At 41.6% G+C, this 21952-nt stretch overlaps 1 protein-coding gene across 1 annotated transcript in view; it reads left to right on the top strand.

Annotated features, from left to right (window-relative positions):
- kif1aa (kinesin family member 1Aa) overlaps nucleotides 1–16214 on the top strand; it is a gene marked incomplete at its 3' end in the record, with an annotated part of 149219 nt that extends 133005 nt beyond the window's left edge. The window contains exons 46-48 of the mRNA XM_079460586.1: nucleotides 15248–15440; nucleotides 15976–16094; nucleotides 16172–16214. Coding sequence (XP_079316712.1) covers nucleotides 15248–15440; nucleotides 15976–16094; nucleotides 16172–16214 — 355 coding nt within the window. The remainder of the gene's footprint in view (nucleotides 1–15247; nucleotides 15441–15975; nucleotides 16095–16171) is intronic.
- Between the last annotated feature and the right edge of the window lie 5738 nt (nucleotides 16215–21952).

The raw sequence follows: 21952 nt of genomic DNA, 5'->3' as shown, positions 1-21952 counted from the left end.
TGCGGATTTATTTAATTTGTCTTCTTGATAAATTGTCATCTATTGGGTTGACCAGAAATGCCTTTCTTTGATTTAATGCTTATTTGCAAAACAGGCATTAATATGTTGTTTTCCTAAGTTTTCAGTCTGTGTGCTTGAGAGTTGAATCACCTGTGCCTTAAGGCTCTACTTTGGGGCCATTACTTTTCTCTATCTTTATTAACAACTACTGTCAAATCTGTCAAGATTGTTATACCACTAATTCAGATCTGTTGCAAATATAAAGTTATTTTACAATCTGGTTTTGACTTGGAATGGCTTCTTACCAATATTCTTCCATTCAATAAGAAATCGTCTTACTGTACGATGTTTGGTTCACAATTATTTCATTAGTTGCCTTTCGATTTGAATATTTCTTTTGATGATGGCTCACCTCTGGTCTTTTAAATATTTGTTTGGATTTACACTCATCTTACATTTAAGTCACACATTAATTATATTGTCATGCTGTTGTTTGCGCTTGCTGTATTAATTGTCTTACTTTTAAAGTAAGGAAATAATTTTTACCTTTATTCATTATACTGATATTGTCTATCATAATACCTCTGACACCTATCTGAAGCCTCTTAACATGGTTTATTACTCCTTATGTAGATTTGATTTAAGGTGTCCATATCGTACTCATTGCCTTGGTTATGTAACATGAGGGTTCGATATGTGGTGGTGGATCACTCTTTCTGAGAATAGACAGCAGGATGGAGACGGATAACTTTCTCAAGCCGTACTTTATTTATTAACTCTCCTGTTTCAACTCCCCACCACTTCACTTCCTTGTTCTTGTACCGAACTAACCAATCAGAAGCTGGAACTTAGACTGAGGTAAACGTGATGGATTCAGAGAAGCAGATTCAACAGAATATCCTGACTGCGTTAACTATGTAAACATGTAAATACATTTCTAGTAAATTAACTCAACCTCTAAACCTTACATTTCCTCCCCCTCCCACAAAAAAACGTCCTCGTTTTTCACCCACTAAATAAGAAAACCAAGTAACTGTAAACAACAACATCCAACAGTGTCACTTCAGAACATGGTCTCTGAGGAATCTGGGAGGTCTAACTGGATGTTTCCCCGAGCGTACAGAAGAACCAGAACCTTGAGGAGTGGAAGAGGGGACAGCGTCAAAATAGGGTACTGAGCCAGAGGGGGGCAGACCAAGACTGAGTCAGGGGAGAGTGGGATCGGGGCTGCGGTCGTGGTTGTGGATAAGTACTGGAGGGGCTAATGAGAGAGTACCACTGTGGCCAGATTGCTTGTAGCTCTTCCTTGCTACCCACTTTGAAGGTTTGAAGGGCAAAGCACCTGACAATGCAGTCAAACGAGAGAGGTGAGGCTGCAAAGGGTCACATGTAGGTGTTTTATGTCCACAATCTGGCACAGGAGCATGGTAGGGTCTGAGACGGTTGTATCTGGGACTTATCAGACGGCTCCAGGAGGTAGTGAATCCTGTACGTCACTTCAGGAGAATCCACATCAGAGCCAAGGCACTCCAATATTTCATAGGGGCCTTTCCAGTGAGAAGCGAGTTTTTTTTTTTTGCTGTGGTGGGGTCATTTAACCAAACAAGGTCTCCAGGAACATAGGGAGTGTGCTTAACACTCTTGTCATACTGCCATTTCTGCTGACTGTGGGCACAATCTCTGTTCCATTCAGCAGATCTGAAAGCGGACTGAAGTTTCTGTGTCAATTTTGCAACATAGTCAGCAGGAGAACCTGTAGTAGACGAAGATGGTGTGTTGTTTGGTACTAGCACGTTGGCAGGCATCCTGGCTTCATGTGTGAGGAAGAATGGTGTAAAACCTGTTGTAGGGTGAGGGTTGGTATTGTAAGCCAAAGCAACTTGATTGAGGCAGTCATCCCAATCACCAGGCTGTTGAAAAAGTGTCTTGGCTAACTGATCAGTGAGGGTCCTGTTGAACCTCGCAATCATGCCATCACACTGAAGATGATATGGACTGGTTCGTGTTTTCTGCAGGTCAGACTCAAATTGACGTCCCTGATCAGTGTGAAGCATTTCCGGGATGCCATGTTCACAAATTAACTTTTCAAACAGACATTTTGCAACCGTTATGGAGCGCTGGTCTGGAATGGCATAGAGGTTCACATACTTGGAGAAATAAAATTGAACAACAAGCACATACCTATTTCCACGACTTGTGATGGGTAGCTCAAGAATGTCAGCTGTGACCTTTTGGAATGGCTCAGTAGCAGCAATTGTTTTCATTGGAGCCCTCTGATAAGGTGTGGGACTCCGTCTTGCATCACATGGAGTACATTGCTTGCACCACATCAGACAGAATGTGAAGCACACTGTGAGGAGGCTGGAAGAGGCTGAGGTCCAGTATGTTTACAGCAAACTAGCTGTGTATCAGTACTGCAGAGGCTGTGGTGTACAGACAGAAGACTAGACAGATAGCATTGAGATGATTGCGGCCATCCTTGTGAATCACAGTCCAGTCAAAAGGATCAAGTTCAAGAGCCCAGCGTGCACGGCGACCAGTTCTGTCATTGTCAATGGGTATTTTCCTAAGACCCAAGAGAGGTTGATGGTCAGTGACAATAACAAAGGGCTGTTTATAAAGGTAATGGTGGAAATGTCGCACGGCCCAGACAATGGCCCAGAGTTCTCTGTCATATGTTGACCATTTTCTTTCTGCTTTTGTAAGGACATGACTAGCATAAGCAATCACTTTTTCTTGATTCCCTTGTCTCTGAGCAGGCACAGCACCAAATGCAGAGCCTGAAGCATCTGTGTAAAGTGAGAACGGCACAGTAAAGTCAGGGAATGTAACCACTGGAGGGTTTGTGAGTGCATGTTTCAGGTAAGTGAATGCATCCTGACATTGAAAAGTCCATTGGAAATGTGCATTCTTCTCTGTGAGTGTGTGTAGGGGGACACTGTGATGTGCATAGCTTCTGATGAACTTGCGGTAATATGAACAAAGTCCAAGAAATGCTCTTTCTTCTGTAGCTGACCGTGGAATAGGCCAGTCTTGAACACTTTTCACATTTCGTGGGTAGGGCTGAATGCCATCTTTGGATACAACATGGCCCAGAAACTGTACCTGATCTCTAGCGAAACAGCATTTTGAGGGATTCAGCTTCAGGCCACTTGACTGGAATCTGTAGAGAATTTCTTCCAGGTGCTGGAGATGTTCACCGAAAGAGCAGCTGTAGATGAGGACATAATCCAAATACACTAGACAGGTTTTCCAAGGAAGACCATGAAGTACCATTTCCATCAAGCGCTGGCATGTGGCTGGAGCGTTGGTGAGACCCATTGGCATAACTTTAAAGTGATAAAGGCCACTACCTGTTGTGAATGCTGTTTTTTCAAGGTCCTTCTCATCAAGCTCAACTTGCCAGTAGCCATGTTGCATGTCCATTGTGGAAAACCAGGCAGAGCCCGATAAAGCATCCAGTGCATTGTCGACTCTTGGAAGAGGGTGGTAATCTTTGATTGTAACTGCATTGAGTTTTCTGTAGTCCAGGCAGAAATGCCATGTGCCATTTTTCTTGCTCACTAAAACACCTGGTGCAGCCCAGGGACTGTAGCTGTCTTCAATGACATCTGCCTTCAACAGGTTTTCAACTTGAGTTTGTATTTCAGCTCTCTGTTCTGGTGTCACTCTGTAGGCTCTCTGTTTACTTGGTGTGGCATCGCCGGTGCGGATTTGATGCTTGATGATGCTCGTGCGACCTCTGTCCTCTGTGTGTTTACTGAATACTGCTGAGTATTTCTTAAGTAGTGATTTCAGAGACTGCACTTGGGAAGGTGAAAGGTCGTTGACATTTATCTGGATAGATGGAGCTAAATCATGCACAGGGGAGGTTGCACAACAGCTCCCTTCACCTGATATGATGTCCACAGATGAAGCAGAATAAAACTCACCCTGGTGTTGACCTGAATGCAACTCAATGTCATCTCTGGAGGGATTTATGACTCACACAACAGTTGTGCCATTTTGAACCTCACTGAGAGAATGTCACACGATGGGTTGGGCATGAGAACACCATAGTAATCAGTTGTCATGGGAGAAGCAGGTGTAGCTGCTGACACCCAGGCTGTGATGAGGGGTTTCACTCATTGCTGGAATCTTAGTGGGAACTAGCACAGACACATTACAGCAGGCAGCCACTTCGTGTCCTTTTGGGCAGGAGAGGAATTTTCATGTCCCAAAGTTGCAGCACTTTGTTTTTGATGTCAAGGAGGGCATGGTGTTTCCGCAGAAAATCAAAACCAAGAATGACTGGCTGGCAAGCACCTCTGAGAATTTCGAAGTCCTGTTGCCATACCTGATGTCCAAGTCTGATCCCAATCGTTAACTTGCCTAAAATGTCCAAGCACTGTCCATTGACTGAGCGAACTGGCAGAGAGGAGGGTGTCATGGGGCGTTTTCTCAATGCTGGATCTTCGCTCACAATAGAGACAGTAGAACCAGTGTCGATTAAAGTGCACACTTCAATGTCCTCAACGATAACCAAAACTGTGGAAGAGACAGAATCATCAGGTTGTGAGTCAATCTTGTCAGGCATCAACTTGGGGGAGTCATTCTAGTGCTATGAGACAGTAGATGTTTGCCCCCCAACAGCAGCTAATGGAAGTTTCCCTAGCGGTTGGAGCCAGAGTGTGGATATCTTTCAGGAGACTGGAAGCGAACACTGCCTCTAGTGTGTGGACTTCCATCTCTGTTTCTCTGTGGAGCAGGACTAGGGCCGCGTCTGTATCTGTTTGTGTCATCATGGCGATCATACCTGGAGTACTGATAAAATTGGCGTGAGGGAGAGCGATGCCGGTCACGTCTGTCATTGTCATGCCACTGACGGTCTCTCCGAGTAACAGGAGAAGGAGGACAACGTTCATAGCGGGACTCTGGATAAGAACGATAATGCTGCTCAGGTAAGTAATTGTCTCTGCTGGGTTGGCTGTTATGGTAAGGTTTTGGAGAGACACTGCGTGCACCGTATCGAGCATCGTTGGAGTAAATCCTTTCAGATTTGGAGTCTACACGCTGAGCCAGGTAACTGTGCTTCTCTGGTAACAGGTGTACTTCACTTTTTAAGCTGTTGACAGTAAGAGTCAGCTGCTGAACTGCATGCAGAAGCGTGTCACAAGACGAGTGATGTCTGCACTGTACACATCCAGACTTTCACCTGGTTTACGAGGTCGAGCATTCATATGTGTCCGGAAGAATGGCAGAGAGTATATTGGTCCAAAAACGTCCCTGAGTTTCTCCTTTACTAGTCCCCCTTAGTTGAAGAAGGAAGGCTGTCCCAATAGAGAAATGCAGCATCTGCTAGGCGAGGAAGCCATCACTGTAGGCAGATCCGTATCAGTCGAACTCATAGCCTGCACTGCCACTTCGAAGCGTCGGGACCAGCTTGTGAATGATTCAGTCCCATCTCCTTTAAAAGCAGGTGGAAGATCAATCTTCAGGGCACTGGAGACAGCATGTGTGGCTTGTTCGCCGTGTGGCTTGTTCGGAGACAGCATGTGTGGCTTGACATCACGCCGTCCTTGTTCGCAGTAACAAAACTCACCAAATGCTCAAAAGAAAACACAGCTGCCACCAAATGTTATGTGAGGGTTCGATATGCGGTGGTGGATCACTCTTTATGAGAATAGACAGCAGGATGGAGACGGATAACTTTCTCAAGCCGTACTTTATTTATTTACTCTCCTGTTTCAACTCCCCACCACTTCACTTCCTTGTTCTTGTATCGAACTAACCAATCAGAAGCTGGAACTTAGACTGAGGTAAACGTGATTATGTAAACATGTAAATACATTTCTAGTAAATGAACTCCACCTCTAATCCTTACAGTTACATCTTAAAACTAGAAGAACATTTCATTGGTTTTTACATCTTTATGGGGCTTTAAGGGTTTGCCGGACAGGGCTTAAGCCTTGTCCGAGACTAACTTAAATGTTGTGTCTTAATCGAAAACAACTTGCACTGACATATCTTAAAATATATAAATGTGATTGTTATGTCTCAGGATCCACCTGTCCACCAGCAATGTTTTTTTATAAAGTATGTTTTTAAAACGACTTAAATATCCTAATTTAACCAAGGCTTAGTTTTGGCTTAAGCTAATGCATGTCCGGGGTTAACCACCCCTATATGTGTTAAATATGTTTGTCCTTGGTATTTGACACAGTACTTGACCCTGTACCGATCTTCTTACTCACTTAGACATGTGCAATTTCATCATAAAGCTCCCAATGATTGGAATAATCTTCCTCAATCTTTGAGATCGGTATCTTCTCTATATTGTTTCAGGCTAGCCTTATTTTCTTATCTTAAAATAACTTGTATATGTTTTTGATTTAATTATTCTCTACGTCATACAATCATCTAGTTTTTTGAGAAGTTGATGATGTTAATCTTGAGAAGCTAGCACGTTTTACAGTGTAAAGAAGTCAGAATGCAGGAAATAGCATGTTACCTCCACTTTAAGCGGACCACAATCTGAGTTATATTCAATAATAAAGCAATACTCCCCAAGAAGCATTGTGTTACAGTGCATTTTATAACAGCTTAGGCGCGTTTTCAGGCATGACAAAGCTTAGCTGTTATAAAATGCACCTTTTTTCCCAGTGCTTTGTGGGGCTTATTGCTTTTATTAAACGTTTTTTCTGATTGGCTCAACCAATCTGAATCAGGGAGTAGAACTTATAATAGAGGGTATGCATTAACATAATTTTACCATGTGAACCCACCGGAACATAGCTCCTTGAGTGGCAAAACATTCAGCAAAATACCTGCTTTAATTTGGAGAAACAAAGAAACCGAAACTAAAACTCACAATTATTTGCTGAAATTAAAGGCAGTTGGACTCGACTGTGATCCTTACGACTTATGTAGGAACCAGGGGCCTGATTTATAGAAACCGTCTGAGGCAGGATGAATAAAGACAAAACTGAATTGCAGTGCACATACTAAATTTAATTTTACGATAAATTCTCAAAGTGTGTATGTGTGATTCATAGAACGAATATATGTACAGAAAATGGTGCACGACTCTCTTTCAGCTGTGAAATCTATAAATTGATCCTGAAATTTATCTTGAAATTGCACACAACTGAACAGTTTCAGATCTCAATGTCTGAATGAGCCCCTTTCAACGTCCAAAGTATATACGGGCAGCAAGTATGGCTTATATTTCCCAAAAACTTGCAGCACTCGACAAGCAAAGGTGCGTTCGTCTGCTCAGACGATTTTCCACGTCCAAGTGTTTTTATAGAACTGAACGTTCCCGTGGATTTTCGAGTAGGCACACTCTAAGATCATTTCTGTGTGTGCACACCCTTTATAAATGAGACCTCATGTGTCCTTGGACACTAAAATGTGCCATGGAAGTAAGTTTCCTGATATTTACTTTTAGCAAATTGCAGCGATTCATTCACATTTTTTTCTATCTTTAAGCGGTCTTTAAAAACAAATCTCTGATTTTGATCTCAATCATTTGCAACAACTTTTTCCCGTTCTTAATAGAGTTCACATTGCGGCAAACACTGATGCATTCAGTATTTCTGCCACTCAGTGGGCGTGACTCGCTTGACTTTTGTGTGCAGTGACGTCACTTGCATCCCCTCTATTCCCTGGGTCCTCCCAGCTTGGTAATGGTAGTGGATAGTGGCCATGTTTTTGGAGCTTGGAGGGTTAACACAAGTCTTCGGAGGCAGAACAATGGGGTTTTGTAACACAAATGTTTATATTTGAAAATGATTAACTATAATTTATGGCTTCACGAGAGAGTTGATTTCCAGTTGAAGGCTGATCGCTGACCCAACATACTGTATTATGTCCTTTAAATAGATTTCCTCAGATGTTTTTCTTATTTTAACTTTAAATTCGTGACCATCGTTTACTTTTGCTGTATCCTCTGTGCTACCTCGTGCGTCAATACTCAGTTGAGCTTACCCTTCAAATGTGGCTTACGTCAAACGTTGGGTTAGAGGTCAACCTTCAGCCAGAACTCAACTCTATTGATAACACGCATATTGCCGTTGCTGGAAGCCATAGATTATACTTCTTTGACTAAACTTTTGAAATATAAATATGTTTGTTACAAAAACCCATCCATACACTGAAAACAATTACTTTCTAGAATTTATTTAATAAAATACTAAAAAAATATTGAAGTGTCCATCCTCTCTCAAGGAGTGTGGTTCCAGAGCCCAAGCCATGCGTAGAGGTGATCTCTAGTCGGAACCTCTTAACCTCACGCACCATCTCAGGCTCCTTCCCCGTTAGCGAGGTGACGTTTTCCTCAGTCGGAAAAAGGGTGGCTTGCCCATTTCAGGTTGGTGGAGAGTTCCTTCCTCAAGTGGAGGAGTTTAAATATCTCGGGGTCTTCATCACGAGTGAGGGAAGGATGGAACGGGAGATTGACAGATGGATCGGTGCAGCTTCTGCAGTAATGCGGTCGATGTACCGGTCTGTCGTGGTGAAGAAAGAGCTGAGCCGCAAGGCGAAGCTCTCAATTTACCGGTCAATCTACGTTCCTACTCTCACCTATGGTCATGAGCTTTTGGTCATGACCGAAAGGACAAGATCCCGGATACAGGCGGCTGAAATGAGCTTCCTCCGCAGGGTGGCTGGGCGATCCCTTAGAGATAGGGTGAGAAGCTCGGTCACCCGGGAGGAGCTCGGAGTAGAGCCGCTGCTCCTCCACATCGAGAGGGGTCAGCTGAGGTGGCTTGGGCATCTGTTACGGATGCCTACTGGACGCCTTCCCCGGAAGGTGCTCCGGGCCCGTCCGACCGGGAGGAGACCCCGGGGAAGACCTAGGACACGCTGGTGGGACTATGTCTCCCGGCTGGCCTTGGAACGACTCTGTGTCCCCCTGGAAGAGCTGGAGGAAGTGTCTAGGGTGAGGGATGTCTAGGCATCTCTGCTTAGACTGAGCGGAGCCGTCTGTTGGAACCAGGCCCAGTATAGGTAGAGTCATCCCTACTCAGGTAGATTCCTGTACTAGGGCTAGTGCCCCATACGTAGTGACTCTCCTCTGGGTCGTCCCGTGTGTTGAATTCCTCACTCCTGATTTCCCGATTGGTGAATCTGTGACCTCCCCGCCGGTGGTAGTCCCACCTGGATTTGTCCCCCTACTCGGGCTGACACCTTTTGTTGCATGTTGTTCTCCCCACCGGTGAGACCATGTTAGTGTCTCCACATGTAACCTCCCCTCTGAGTAGAATGTGGCCTCCGTAACACACTCTTCAAAGAGGAGAGCAGTGTTTCCCCAGTATTCGGCTCCGGACAGCTCCTCGCTACAAGAGGTGTACGCCACTGTCCGTGATTTCCGTCAGTACAGGCTTCTCAGTATGACCACTACTATGTTACTGGAAGATTACATCTCGCAGGTAGCACTCTTGTGACTCGCTAGCCTAGTCAGGGTCGCTCCGCTGGAGGTCGTGATACGGTGCAAGCGTTGTGGCGTATAGATAGATCCCCAGTCATTCTCTCTACACAACGCTGAGAGACCGACTGAAGGGTCTTCATGCCACAACACTGCGCCGAACCACTGCAGCGAACGGGAGTGCCCTCTCGGGTTCCTCAGTACAAAGGGTGAGTGAATGACCGCCACTATCTTCCTTTATACCCGTATGTACGGGGCGGAGACTGGCGTGCGCGTGCCATTCGCCAAGCCCATTGGCGTTTTATAAATTAATCTCGGAGATGAGAGGTTCTCAAGATTAAACCCCAGTCAGTCTCTCTACACAACGTCTCGTTCCCTCCATCAGGGAACGGAGGTTACAGACGTAACCAAGACGTTTTCATCAGTCCACCAGCAACACGGTTACGTGCTTCGTCGCATATTCTGAATTACTGGTTACACATTGCATAGTTTTTTTATATTGCATAGATTACAGTCATATCAATATCAATGGCACATTAAAATACATTCAACAGTTTTAAGATATCTGGAATAGCTATCCTGAGAAGAAATTAAATTATTTTATTTGACCTCAAATGTTGCATGCGTTTTCTTCATGCCAGTAACAGATACAGAAATAACAAGCAATGTGTTGGATTTTTTATATAAATGGCAACATTATATTTTCAATGATTTTGTTACATTCTAATACATTTGAGTTTATTTAAATTAAATGTTATATTTTAATTTCATTTTAAAATGTGTAGATAAATAAAACAATAAACTTGCACTATTTAACAACAATTTTATAAAAGTTTACACGTAACTCAATGTTAAGCTTTTTCTTTTAATCATGATGCTGAGCATTTTATCCTTACTCAGAATGGGGAAACTTCCTAAATAAAGCGGACAGCCCATAACAAATTTAAGTAAGTAAAATGTATTTATATAGCACATTTATCACAGCAGAGCTGGCCAAAGTAAGGAAACTGAAAAAGAGTTAAAAAACATAAGACAAGCAAAAGGCAGGTTTGCAGTTGATTCCAAAGACGGAGGGCGGTAACTGAAAAACACCCTTTGTTTTTATACATGAATGCGGGACATCTAAAAGCCCTGTCTGAAGATCTTATATTCTATAACAGACAGGGAGCCAATGTTTGGTGGCCAGGATTGGTATAATATGATCAGTTCTCTTTGCCCTGGTAAACAGTCTTGAAGCAGTATTCTGTACTAACTGTAAATGTGTATTGGATGACTGAGTCCCAAATACAATGAGTTACAATAATCAAGGCGAGAGGTAATACGAGCATGAATTACCTTTTCCAAGTCATGAAAAGGCGAAAAACTTTCAGTCTCAAGATGATCCGTAATTGATAAAAACTGTTTTTAACTAATTAATTTATTTGTTTTCTCAAGCAAAGTTCAGAATAAAAAATAATACCGAGATTCCTGACCTGATACGAGACTGAGGATAAGTTATTGCTTCTTTATAACAATACTTTTCAGCTTTTTTTCAGGTTTTTCTTAATTTAATCTAAGAAAACTACCGATAAGCAGTTTCTAATGTCCACAAGAAAGGCCAATAAGGGTTTAGTGGAATTGCCAGCTTTCAATGGCAGGTGCAGCAGAGTATCATCGGCATATAAGTGAAATTAAAAGTTATGCTTATTAATAATATCTCCTAGAGGTCGCAGATACAAATAAAAATTTTTAGATGGATCCTCGAGGTACAAATAATAGGAGTCCTGGTTCTAAGATATGAACTGAACCATTTTAAAGCAGTACCCTTTATATCAATCAAATGTTCTAACAGACAAAGAAGAACATTATGATCAACTGTAATTTGTTTACTTGTTGACTCCGTTTGTTTGTTTTTATTTTAAAAAGTAGTGAGAACACTCAATTTGTAAAGGATAACATAATAAAGTGCTGCGAAAACATGCGATGCATGTGGGGGGAGGTGGACTAAAAGCTCATGCGCACACAATGCCAACAAAACGTAGAAATCAGTTTCACTTACACAGTACATGTTCGGCATCTATTAGCACAGGGACCGTCGCTCCATCTATCAGTTTCAAATGATCTCCAAATCCAGCATTATATCCACTGTTTATATAACATTCATCACCCAAATGCATTGAACAATCTACTCCGAAAGGCTATAGTCCTGTTAAATGAAAGAAAAAGAATAGTACACAAACTGCTTTTAACAGCACAAATCAGGGACAATCAAATGCCACCTATTTGGTGTGATTGGGACAACATGGAGTGGAATGTGATGTCACTGTCGCAAATAATAATTATTACAAGCCAGGGAAAAGTACGGTGCCTGTCTGGTCACCCATCAGAGAAAAAAAACATAACTCACAATTCCGTGGCAACAGTTTTGTCATTCGTTTTCTCAGTTTAAATATCCCTCCTCACAGATTCTAAAACTGCTCCCGCAGTTTACAAAACCGTGCTCTAGGATTAATAAACTGTACCCACAAGTTTCCAATGAGTGATCACGGTTGTGTAAATGGTACAGTGTTCATGTGTGTGTCAACTGTAATGCATTTATATTATTTATATTTATTAAGATAAACCGTCAAATCATATGCAAATATTGCTATGTTTCACTGCTGTACGGGCTCATACACAAATATGCCATTTTTAAAGCTCAAGCTCTTTGTTACCATCTGAGTTTGTAATTGCTACAGGTGAAGTGCCGAGGTAATTTCTTTACGCAAATTGTGATTCGGCACCGTTCAACTGCGCGGATTAATGTCTGATGTTTTGACAGTGCACCGGTGAGAATCTTCACTGTAGCGCAAATGGAGGCTGTGTTGAAGTGTTTTGATATTATTTCGGGTGCTGGGTCATTCTCTGAATCGGACAGAAGATCCCCGAACACGGGTCTTAAATGCTGACAAGTATGGTCATAAATCATTGTACATCATACAACTATCTATACCCTACAGGCATCTATACCAGGCGCTGCAGTGATAGCTGCCCACTGCTCCGGGTGTACATGTGTTCACGACTTGCTGTGCGTGTGTTCACTACTTTCTGGATGGGTTAAATGCAGAGGTCACATTTCAGGTGTGAATCACCATTTGAAATGCCTTGCCAATATTAATTATTAAACAGGAGAAGCAATTTAGCAGCAGAAGCGTACAGAACGGTGTAAGTGTATTTAAATTGTGTCTTGTTGAGTTTTAGTACTGTGTTAAACTGAGAAATCGCTTTGTATTTACTTCCGCTCTGTCACATGGTGAAATCGTGTGTAGTAACCTCACTATTCTTAGCTTTTTACACTGTGCTAGGCTTTAATGGACTAGTTTGATGCACTTATGTATTTTGTTGCCTATGTTGTTATAATTGCTTCTAATGTTTCCTCATCTGTAAGTCGCTTTGGATAAAAGCGTCTGCTAAATGACTAAATGTGAATGTAAATTAATTTGACTCACCAATCTCCAATCACATTCGCTTTTCTTTCTAAACTATGATAAGATAGAACTTTCTTGTTTTTCACAACTGATGAATCCCCAGATGTCAACGCTGTTTGCCATTTAAATGTAGAAGTAATAATCACCGCCATAAATTATACTAAAAGTTGTATAAAATCCTACCCAACAGTTCTGAGTACACGCAACAAATCACCTGTCAGTCACAGCATCCACACGCGGTACTAGAAGCCGGATCCTATTCGTTCTGTGTACGAATGTGACGAAATGACGTATAGACGAAAGACTCCAAATAAGGATCTCTAGAAAAAGTAGACCCAACAGGGAAAATTACAAACAATTATTACAAGCTTTCCATGGTGAATCCAGCAAGGGTAGTTACACAGTTTTAAACACCGTTCTTTCTCAATAATTGGTTTTAGTTCATTTATACTCGAAAGAACTTACGGACTGCCACTTTATCATAATTCTTATTTAAGATTTTGATTTATTTTAAATGTTTAAGGTAAAATTAGGATATAATTTGCAAAACTATGGGAACCGATTGTGAAAGCGTGTAAAGTGATAATTTTAACGGCACAAATTGAGCACAAACGAACGCAACCAGTTTGGGGTGATTTTGTAACGGTCACCAGCTGGAGTGCCCTTGAGGACCACTAGATGGCACTCCACATCAAACTTATCATTCATTCACACACTACATTTCCCATAACTCACTACCCGGACTCATCAGCACTGATTGCACACACACCTGCAGATCATTCACATACACATATATACCACTTCCACACACCCATTCTTTGCGAAGTCTTGTTTAGCCTGTCTGACATTTCTGAGCGATTTCCCTGTGTTTATTCCTTCTGTGCATTATCTTGGACTGTTGATTTGACCGTGATTCTCTGCTGCCTGCCTCGACCTCTGCCTGTTCCTGTTTATGATTTTGGATATCCCTTGACACCCCTGACGCTGTTGTTGATCGCTGCCTGTTTGACCATTCTCTTTGAATAAAGCTGCATTTGGATCTAACCTGCCTGTCCCGGAGCCGTTCATGACAGATTTAAACAACATGGGCTGGAAAGTGGAAGCAGTTAGAGCAAATGTTTAAATGGCACAAACAGGCACAAATCGAGCACAAAAGAACGTCACCAATTTGATACGATTTGGACAGCATGGGGTGGAGAGTAACGTAACACAGCCAAAAAAGTTATGCGTCATATTTTGAACGCCAAACCAGTACAAACTTTCACTTTTGCGGGACAAACACAGCACAGAGGTTGCAAAACTGTTTAGCTTTCCTGTAGCTCAGTGGTAAGAGCGTTGCGTTAACAACGCAAGATTGTGGGTTTGAGCCCAGGGGATTGCAGATATGTAAAATGTATAGGATAATGTAAGTCGCTTTGGATGAAAACGTCTGCCAAATGCCTAAATGTTAATGTTATGTAAATGGGAGAGGAGTCTGTACTTTTTGCCCAAATCACACCCATGACTCATTTGCTGTGTCTCGTTTTGTGGTATTATCCTCTAAAGGATGCGGGATATACGGAGGATTCTCAATTTAGAATTAAACCAGATGTCCATCGAAGGACATTCTTGCAGAAAAGGAAATGGAAAGTACCACGTTGCTATGACAACGCGTTGCACTGGTTGCACTAATTAAAATGATTTCTACATGATTTCAAAAATAAAAAGTGGGTTACTTTCTACCCTAAACAATGCCAAAAGAGTTCACCAAATCACCAAACACTTTTTAACCTATTTACTACATCTGCCTTCTAAGATTTAAAAAACGTGACACAAATTGTAAACTGTTAACATTTAAACACCACATATTTGATCGAATGTGCAGCTGCTGATGTTTATTCAAATAAAAGACGGTGGCCAACACAAAGAATGTTGGGTTATCTCTATATATGACCTAGCAGGCTTCAAATGAGACCTCCGGAGGATGCAGCCTTCCGAAACGAGACACAACAATTAAGAGAAAAGGGACAACCCTTTTAGGCCTGGCGCCACAGTCAATTTTCTGGTACTTAAACTAGCAAAAGTGGATTCAGAAATGCCCTAAGTGCACTTGTGCCCTACGCTTTAGACCATTCACTTAGATTGTTAAAATATGGCCCATTATGTGTTTTTAACACATTATGAGTAGCTTTCTGTTAATTTTGTGTTAAATATAAAAGGACCACACAGCGTTGAGTTAAAAGTAATACAAAATGGGCTGTCCTTAACTAGACAGAGATGTGTTCAGTTAAGGACAGGTTGTGTTGTTTTTTACAGTAGGGTTACACTGTTAATGAATAGTCTATTTTTGAGATTTTGGATTTTCCCTGCATATTTGGTAGCTGACTCTAACCTGTGCTCTGTTTTGATTTTGCAGTCCTATTGTGTCAAAGAAGGGTTATTTGCACTTCCTGGAACCCAACAGTAATGGCTGGGTTCAAAGATATGTAGTGGTACGTCGGCCTTATGTCTACATTTACAACACAGAGAGAGACACAGTGGAAAGGGCCATCCTTAACCTGTCCTCAGCACAAGTAGAGTACAGTGAAGACCAGCAGGCCATGCTAAAGGTGATGTATAGATACACAGATGCACTGAAGCTTTCTTTAATATTGCTCTATGAAATGCCTTTTAAGAGATCATGGTTATTCACCAAAAGACTGTTCCAAAAAGTAAGCTGCGTCAGCTGAATGATACTTCCCCCTTCAGATATTGAACCTTGTGGTCAAATTTGAATACAGCATCCCATACATACTTCAGTGGAAATTAACCGTAGAAGAGTAAAAAAAAGTGGACAGGATAAGAAAGATTTTGATTATAAATTATATTGAACTAAATAAACCTAATTATTAAACCCCAAATTAGTGTTTGTGCTGTTATTTTTCTATGCTTATCATTGTATTAATCTGATATCTTAACAACATGGTACTGCCATGTAAAATCCTATTTTATATATTTTGTAATGTTTGTGCTTAAGGATGCCCTAAAAGCCAGCTGCCTATGAGCACAGTAAACAGTGAGGCAGCCTCTTTACATTCTGGAGCTCATATTGTAAATTAAACTGTAATCTCAAATATTCTTAAAATTACTGTTTATGATTTTCAGACCCCCTACACATTTGCGTTGTACACAAAGCATCGTGGGATACTGCTTCAAGCCAGTAATGAAAATGAGATGCATGACTGGCTGTATGCCTTTAATCCTCTGCTTGCTGGATCTATCAGGTACAGGAAGAGTAAATATATGTTTATTTAACTTCCACAACAGACTTGTCATACCAATACTATCTCCTTCCCATCAGGTCTAAGGTGTCTAGAAGAAGAGCCGGTCAGATGAGGCTTTAAGACCATCAAATGTAAACTGTTCCTAGTGAACAATTCTTTAAGGAAAGAATCCCCCATCAAGGACTAACACATCAATCTAATCACAATTTCCCTAGTTTTAATCAGAGGTTCCCTGTCTTCTTTTAGCTACAGTACATGTTTGGACCTTTCCCACCGACACTCGCACCTGTATATTAAAAGGCCCATTGATCTGCTTTTCTAGTGGCCTACATATTCAACCTATAACGTCAACGACACAGGCTAACATTCTGAAGATAACAGCTCATACAAACACATCTAAATTTGTTACTATGAAAAATAAGGTTGAGCACGGAAAAACAAAGACTAGTAAGTTTTTGTAGGCACATGGCCTTATTGCGTTTCTTCTACTTGAGTATGTTTATAGGTTTGAAATGATAAAACTGGTCAGTATTTAATTAAACAGACCATATGTTCACTCATCTAGTCAAGTCAACTTATTCAAATTTCATTGTTACAAAGCATCTCTTGGCTATGGCTGATACAATTTATCAATGATAAGCAATTCTTAGTAAGAAACAGATCACTTACTTTACATTCTCTCTTTACATGAAGATATTAGTGTAGAAATTATAATAAATACTAATATACCTTGAAAATGCTTCCCTCTGTCAAAACCTGCTCCAAAAGTCAAGCAAAGATTCTACAGCTGTGTCCCCTGGAAATAAGGTCAAATTGTTGTGCTGCTTTTGAAGCAACCTTTGAATCGGGACAGCCTTACCAGCCTTCAGTCATGCTGCTGTGATGCAATCAGTCTTAAAATGCAGTTAAAATGCAAAAAAATTGGGACACAGCTTAAAGAAGGGAGATAGAAGGTCTGTAACACATACAATTTACCAACAACGGCTATTGTCATCTATTTAAAAAAACTAGCCTCTGGTCTCCGTTCCATTTTTCCTTCCCAAATGCGATACGACACTGCATCATGCCATATTATATATATATTTCATTATTGATACACAATAAAATGTCATACAATGTACATTTAACAATTTAAATTGATTAAAGGGACATCGAAAAAAACATCATATGCTGGTTTGGTATGTTGTTTATGATGGTTCACCTGGTTTAAACTGGTCATGTGCTGGTTTAAGATGGTCATGTGCTGGTCCATTGCTGGTTTAAACTGGTCAAAACATACCTAACCCAGCATATGCTGTTTTTTCTAACAGGGTAGGTGTAACGGTGGCCAGCTAGTGAAGAGCTGTTCGGTGTGTAAACCTCACTCCTCGACCTTGAGAGGCGCTCTAAGCGACAGACGCTAGAAGATGCGGTCTTTAGCCTCTTCAATAGAGTGTCCGACTCCCATGCCGGAACAACCCGGTTCAAGGCCGCGAGTAGATCTGTGAATATTTGATTCCATGTAGTAGTTCATACTGAAGGTCTGGAATTTATCGCCACTTTCTTTGGCCAAGGCCCGCCCAATAGGCCATATGACTGACACGTAAAGCAACCAATCACGTTTCGTCTTGAGCCACGTGGAAAAATCCCCACAGTAACAGACCGGTGTGAATTCATGAACGTGTCAAAAATGAACAGCAACAAAATGATTATACGTTTATTCTGTGAACCTTGCATACTTTTAAGAATTAAGCGTTTAGTCGATCGTGATGAATTCCTATAGCAAACACTATACACCACAGTTTACTTCTTAGAGCAGACGGCTTCGTTGTTTTCAGGCGGTCCGTTAAAAGAATGTGACACGCACATCTATGGGAAATCATGTGAAATTTCACCAATCAGATGACAACTTGAAACGTGCTGAAGTGTTTCCAAAGAAGTGTGCCATATGCTTCAGACGTTCAGCAAATGGATTGTGACGTCTGAGACTAGTTTCCATATGACAGCTGGGCCACACATATTCTGTGTGCAGAGCGTATGCGTTCCATATTTTTTCACCTGCCTATGTTAAAGGATTAGATCATTCAAATATGGAGGGATTATTGGGTCTGATTGTAAACTAAAACTCTAAAACTAAAAGTCTTAAACCAAAACTAAAGGTCTAAATTTGAAACTAAAAGTCCAAGTCCAAAATTTATTTGGTATTTAGGATTGGGCATTTGGTATTTAGGATGGGGCATTTTGTATGTAGGATTGGGCATTTAATCAAATTTATTTGCCATTTAGGATTAGGGTTGAGGATTTAGGATTAGGCATTTGAGGATTGAGGGGTGTATGCAAATTAAGAGGTGTGGCCTAAATACTGGAGGATGGGTTTGAAATGGCTGGTGCGCAGAGGCACATTAAGGACAGCAGAGGGAGCTCCCAGTGCTAAGGAGCACACTGTAATGAAACCAAACAGAGTGAGTGAGCGGCTGGAGCGAAGACTATGAGGCGCTGTATAGGGTTTGAATCAAACTGCGCTTATGAATACATATACACTCGATGCGTGCAAACAAACCTAAACAACACTCGCAGTCGCACATACATACAAACTCTGCACACACACAAAACTCTAAAACACTTGATGTGCGTGAACTTTTCAGTGTAAACGGAAAGCATTTCAGCTGTCTTCGTTTAGATCAACATGAATCTGAGAGTGATAATAGCTTTGACGTTCATTCGTCCTTTACTTGCTTGTGCAAGTTGCAATGAAGATGATAAAGCCGATTTCTTTAATAGAGTTTTACAGTGCCTTACACGCATACAGCAGGATCCCAGGGAGGGGGGTGTGCCATTGTCTCCGGCTTGGGTTTAACTGGCACATTTACTCATATGAGATGTCATAACGTGGACGGCCTCTATGGCCTGTTCTAGATCTCGGTGGTGGGACTGGTAGTTGTCCAGCAGCTCTCCCACCATCAAATGGAGTGATTATCAAACGGAGTGGTAATTTTATATACGGTACAACGTCTCGAGAACATCAACGAGTTCTTTGGTTTCGACATTTTGACTTTAATGAACCACGGACAAAAGACTGTCAATTGTTCAGGTTTGGTTATCTAAATCTCTATAGAGTGTGTCCCTGTGGAAAAGTGTACATGCATGCCAGTGGAGTGCGGTGGACTTAAAAAATGAGGAGGCAGATTTCTACCCATGTAATTTTTGTTAATCTCTGCACTATTAAAAAGTGCATTTGTCAGAAAACCAGTGTCATTTCAGTGTTTATGTGTGAAAAATTCCTTTTAATTACTACAAGTTCATTACAGTATGTACTTCTGATTTTTGTAGTTTTTTTATTTTCCCTGCTTTGGGAAAAGGTACATCAACACCACCTTCATCTTCCTCTGGAACATTTGGGATTTCCTATATAAGAATGACATCATTACCAATACCATTGATTTAATTATTAGCAGTCCCAGAAATACTCCAAGCATTTAGGAGATCAAATCAAATAGATGTGACTTACTTTAGCCTTGCTGCTATCCTGAGCAAGCCTGATCACAAGCAAAAGTTTTTGAACAAATCTGAACCACGTAATATTCTGTCAACAATCAGTAACTCCTCTGCCTCTGCCATCTCCGACACGAATCCTACAGGTGCTAAACTCCGATTAATACAACTAATAAAACAATTTAATAACGTTCAACCTAATTTAGCGCCCGCAGTTTAAAATGTATTATGAAGACGAGCAGGAAGGCGGGATCTCGCTGATGAGTTTATCCAATCATAGCCCGTTGGAGGCATTGCCTCCTCTCAGGTGACTTTTCTCCATTCTTTTCAATTACCCCCACTCAAACTCACAGCACACTTTAGCGGGTATATGTAAAGTCAATGAGCTTGGATGAGGCAAGAGAAACGCTGCCTCCCTTTGGAATTCTTTCGAGCGGGGTCGCTGTTTCACACTGTTGTACACGCTGATTTATCTCACATTTAGCTAAATACGTTATAACCTCCTAATTTGCATACACTCCTCAATCCTCAAATACCCAATCCTAAATCCTTAAACCTAAATGGCTAAATGATTAAATCTCCAATCCTCAAATTCCCAATCCTTAATCCCCAAATCCTCAATCCTAAATGGCTAAATGATTAAATGCCCAATTCTACATACAAAATGCCCCATCCTAAATACCAAATGCCCAATCGTAAATACTAAATTCATTTTCGACTTGGACTTTGTCTTTTGGACTTTTAGATGATCCTCAGTCGGAAAAGGGTGGCTTGCCCACTTCAGGTTGGTGGAGAGTTCCTTCCTCAAGTGGAGGAGTTTAAGTATCTCGGGGTCTTGTTCACGAGTGAGGGAAGGATGGAACGGGAGATTGACAGACGGATCGGTGCAGCTTCTGCAGTAATGCGGTCGATGTACCGGTCCGTCGTGGTGAAGAAAGAGCTGAGCCGCAAGGCGAAGCTCTCAATTTACCGGTCAATCTACGTTCCTACTCTCACCTATGGTCATGAGCTTTGGGCCATGACCGAAAGGACAAGATCCCGGATACAGGCGGCTGAGATGAGCTTCCTCCGCAGGGTGGCTGGGCGATCCCTTAGAGATAGGGTGAGAAGCTCGGTCACCCGGGAGGAGCTCGGAGTAGAGCCGCTGCTCCTCCACATCGAGAGGGGTCAGCTGAGGTGGCTTGGGCATCTGTTATGGATGCCTACTGGACGCCTTCCCCGGAAGGTGTTCCGGGCCCGTCCGACCGGGAGGAGACCCCGGGGAAGACCTAGGACACGCTGGTGGGACTATGTCTCCCGGCTGGCCTGGGAACGCCTCGGTGTCCCCCCGGAAGAGCTGGAGGAAGTGTCTAGGGTGAGGGATGTCTGGGCATCTCTGCTTAGACTGCTGCCCCCACTACCCGGCCCCGGATAAGCGGTAGAAAATGGATGAATGGATGGATGGACTTTTAGTTTCAAATTTAGACATTTAGTTTTAGACTTTTAGTTTATAATCAGATCCAATAATCCCTCCATACGTATCATGCTCAAAATGAACACGAATTGACACAGAAAGGCTGTAATTTCACCATCAATGTATAGATTATACATTGTACAAATATTCTACAGTGTTTATATTGCGCGAGGAAGGTGCTTCTATGCAGATAGTGACAAGCAGGTGGTCCAGAAAGTACAAGATGGTAGCGCGAGGGATAACAAGCTGCTAATATTGAGGTAGAGAAATACAAAGTGATTTATGACACCCAGGACTGTTTATATAAAGACATGAATGCAAAAGAAAAGGCATCGGTCACTGGAACTTATAATAAGTTATATTGAAACTCTTTTAATAGGCTAGGCTTATATAACTTTACATTCATCAAAAAATCTAAACTACAAATAAAATATTGTTTAAATAGTATTCTTTTCAGCTATTGTGTTTAGTCCTGAAAAGGTTCATAATTGTATTTTTGTGTTGTCCTACACTTAATTCATAGTCATGTTTTTTTAATCTGGATACACCATGGAAGTTTACAGTGGATTCTGTTTTATATATATATATATATTAACCACTTGCACTAAACATAAAACAGTGAATCACAATAATGAAAATAGCGCGTTTCACAAACGCTTTTTAAAAACGTACGTTTCGACCAATCATATATCGGAAATCCCCATACCCATTTTTTATTTAATCACACAGAGGATGTGGACTGCTAGCGCGCTACATAAGTAGTATGTGTGTATGATCTTTACTGCATACGTTTTGCACACAGAGTAGGCCTATGTGTGGCCCGGCCGTGAATCAGAGGTTTTGTCCTAACCAGCTGTGACAGCGCTGCGTGACGAGCAACAGCCTTTCTATTTAGAAACGGTTTCTATTGTTGCGAGGTCCGGCCACACAACAA

Source organism: Barbatula barbatula (genome assembly GCF_947034865.1).
Source record: "Barbatula barbatula genome assembly, chromosome: 7".
Lineage (NCBI taxonomy): Eukaryota > Metazoa > Chordata > Actinopteri > Cypriniformes > Nemacheilidae > Barbatula > Barbatula barbatula.
Note: the sequence above shows the minus strand (reverse complement) of the source record. Positions and strands in the feature narration are given on the sequence as shown.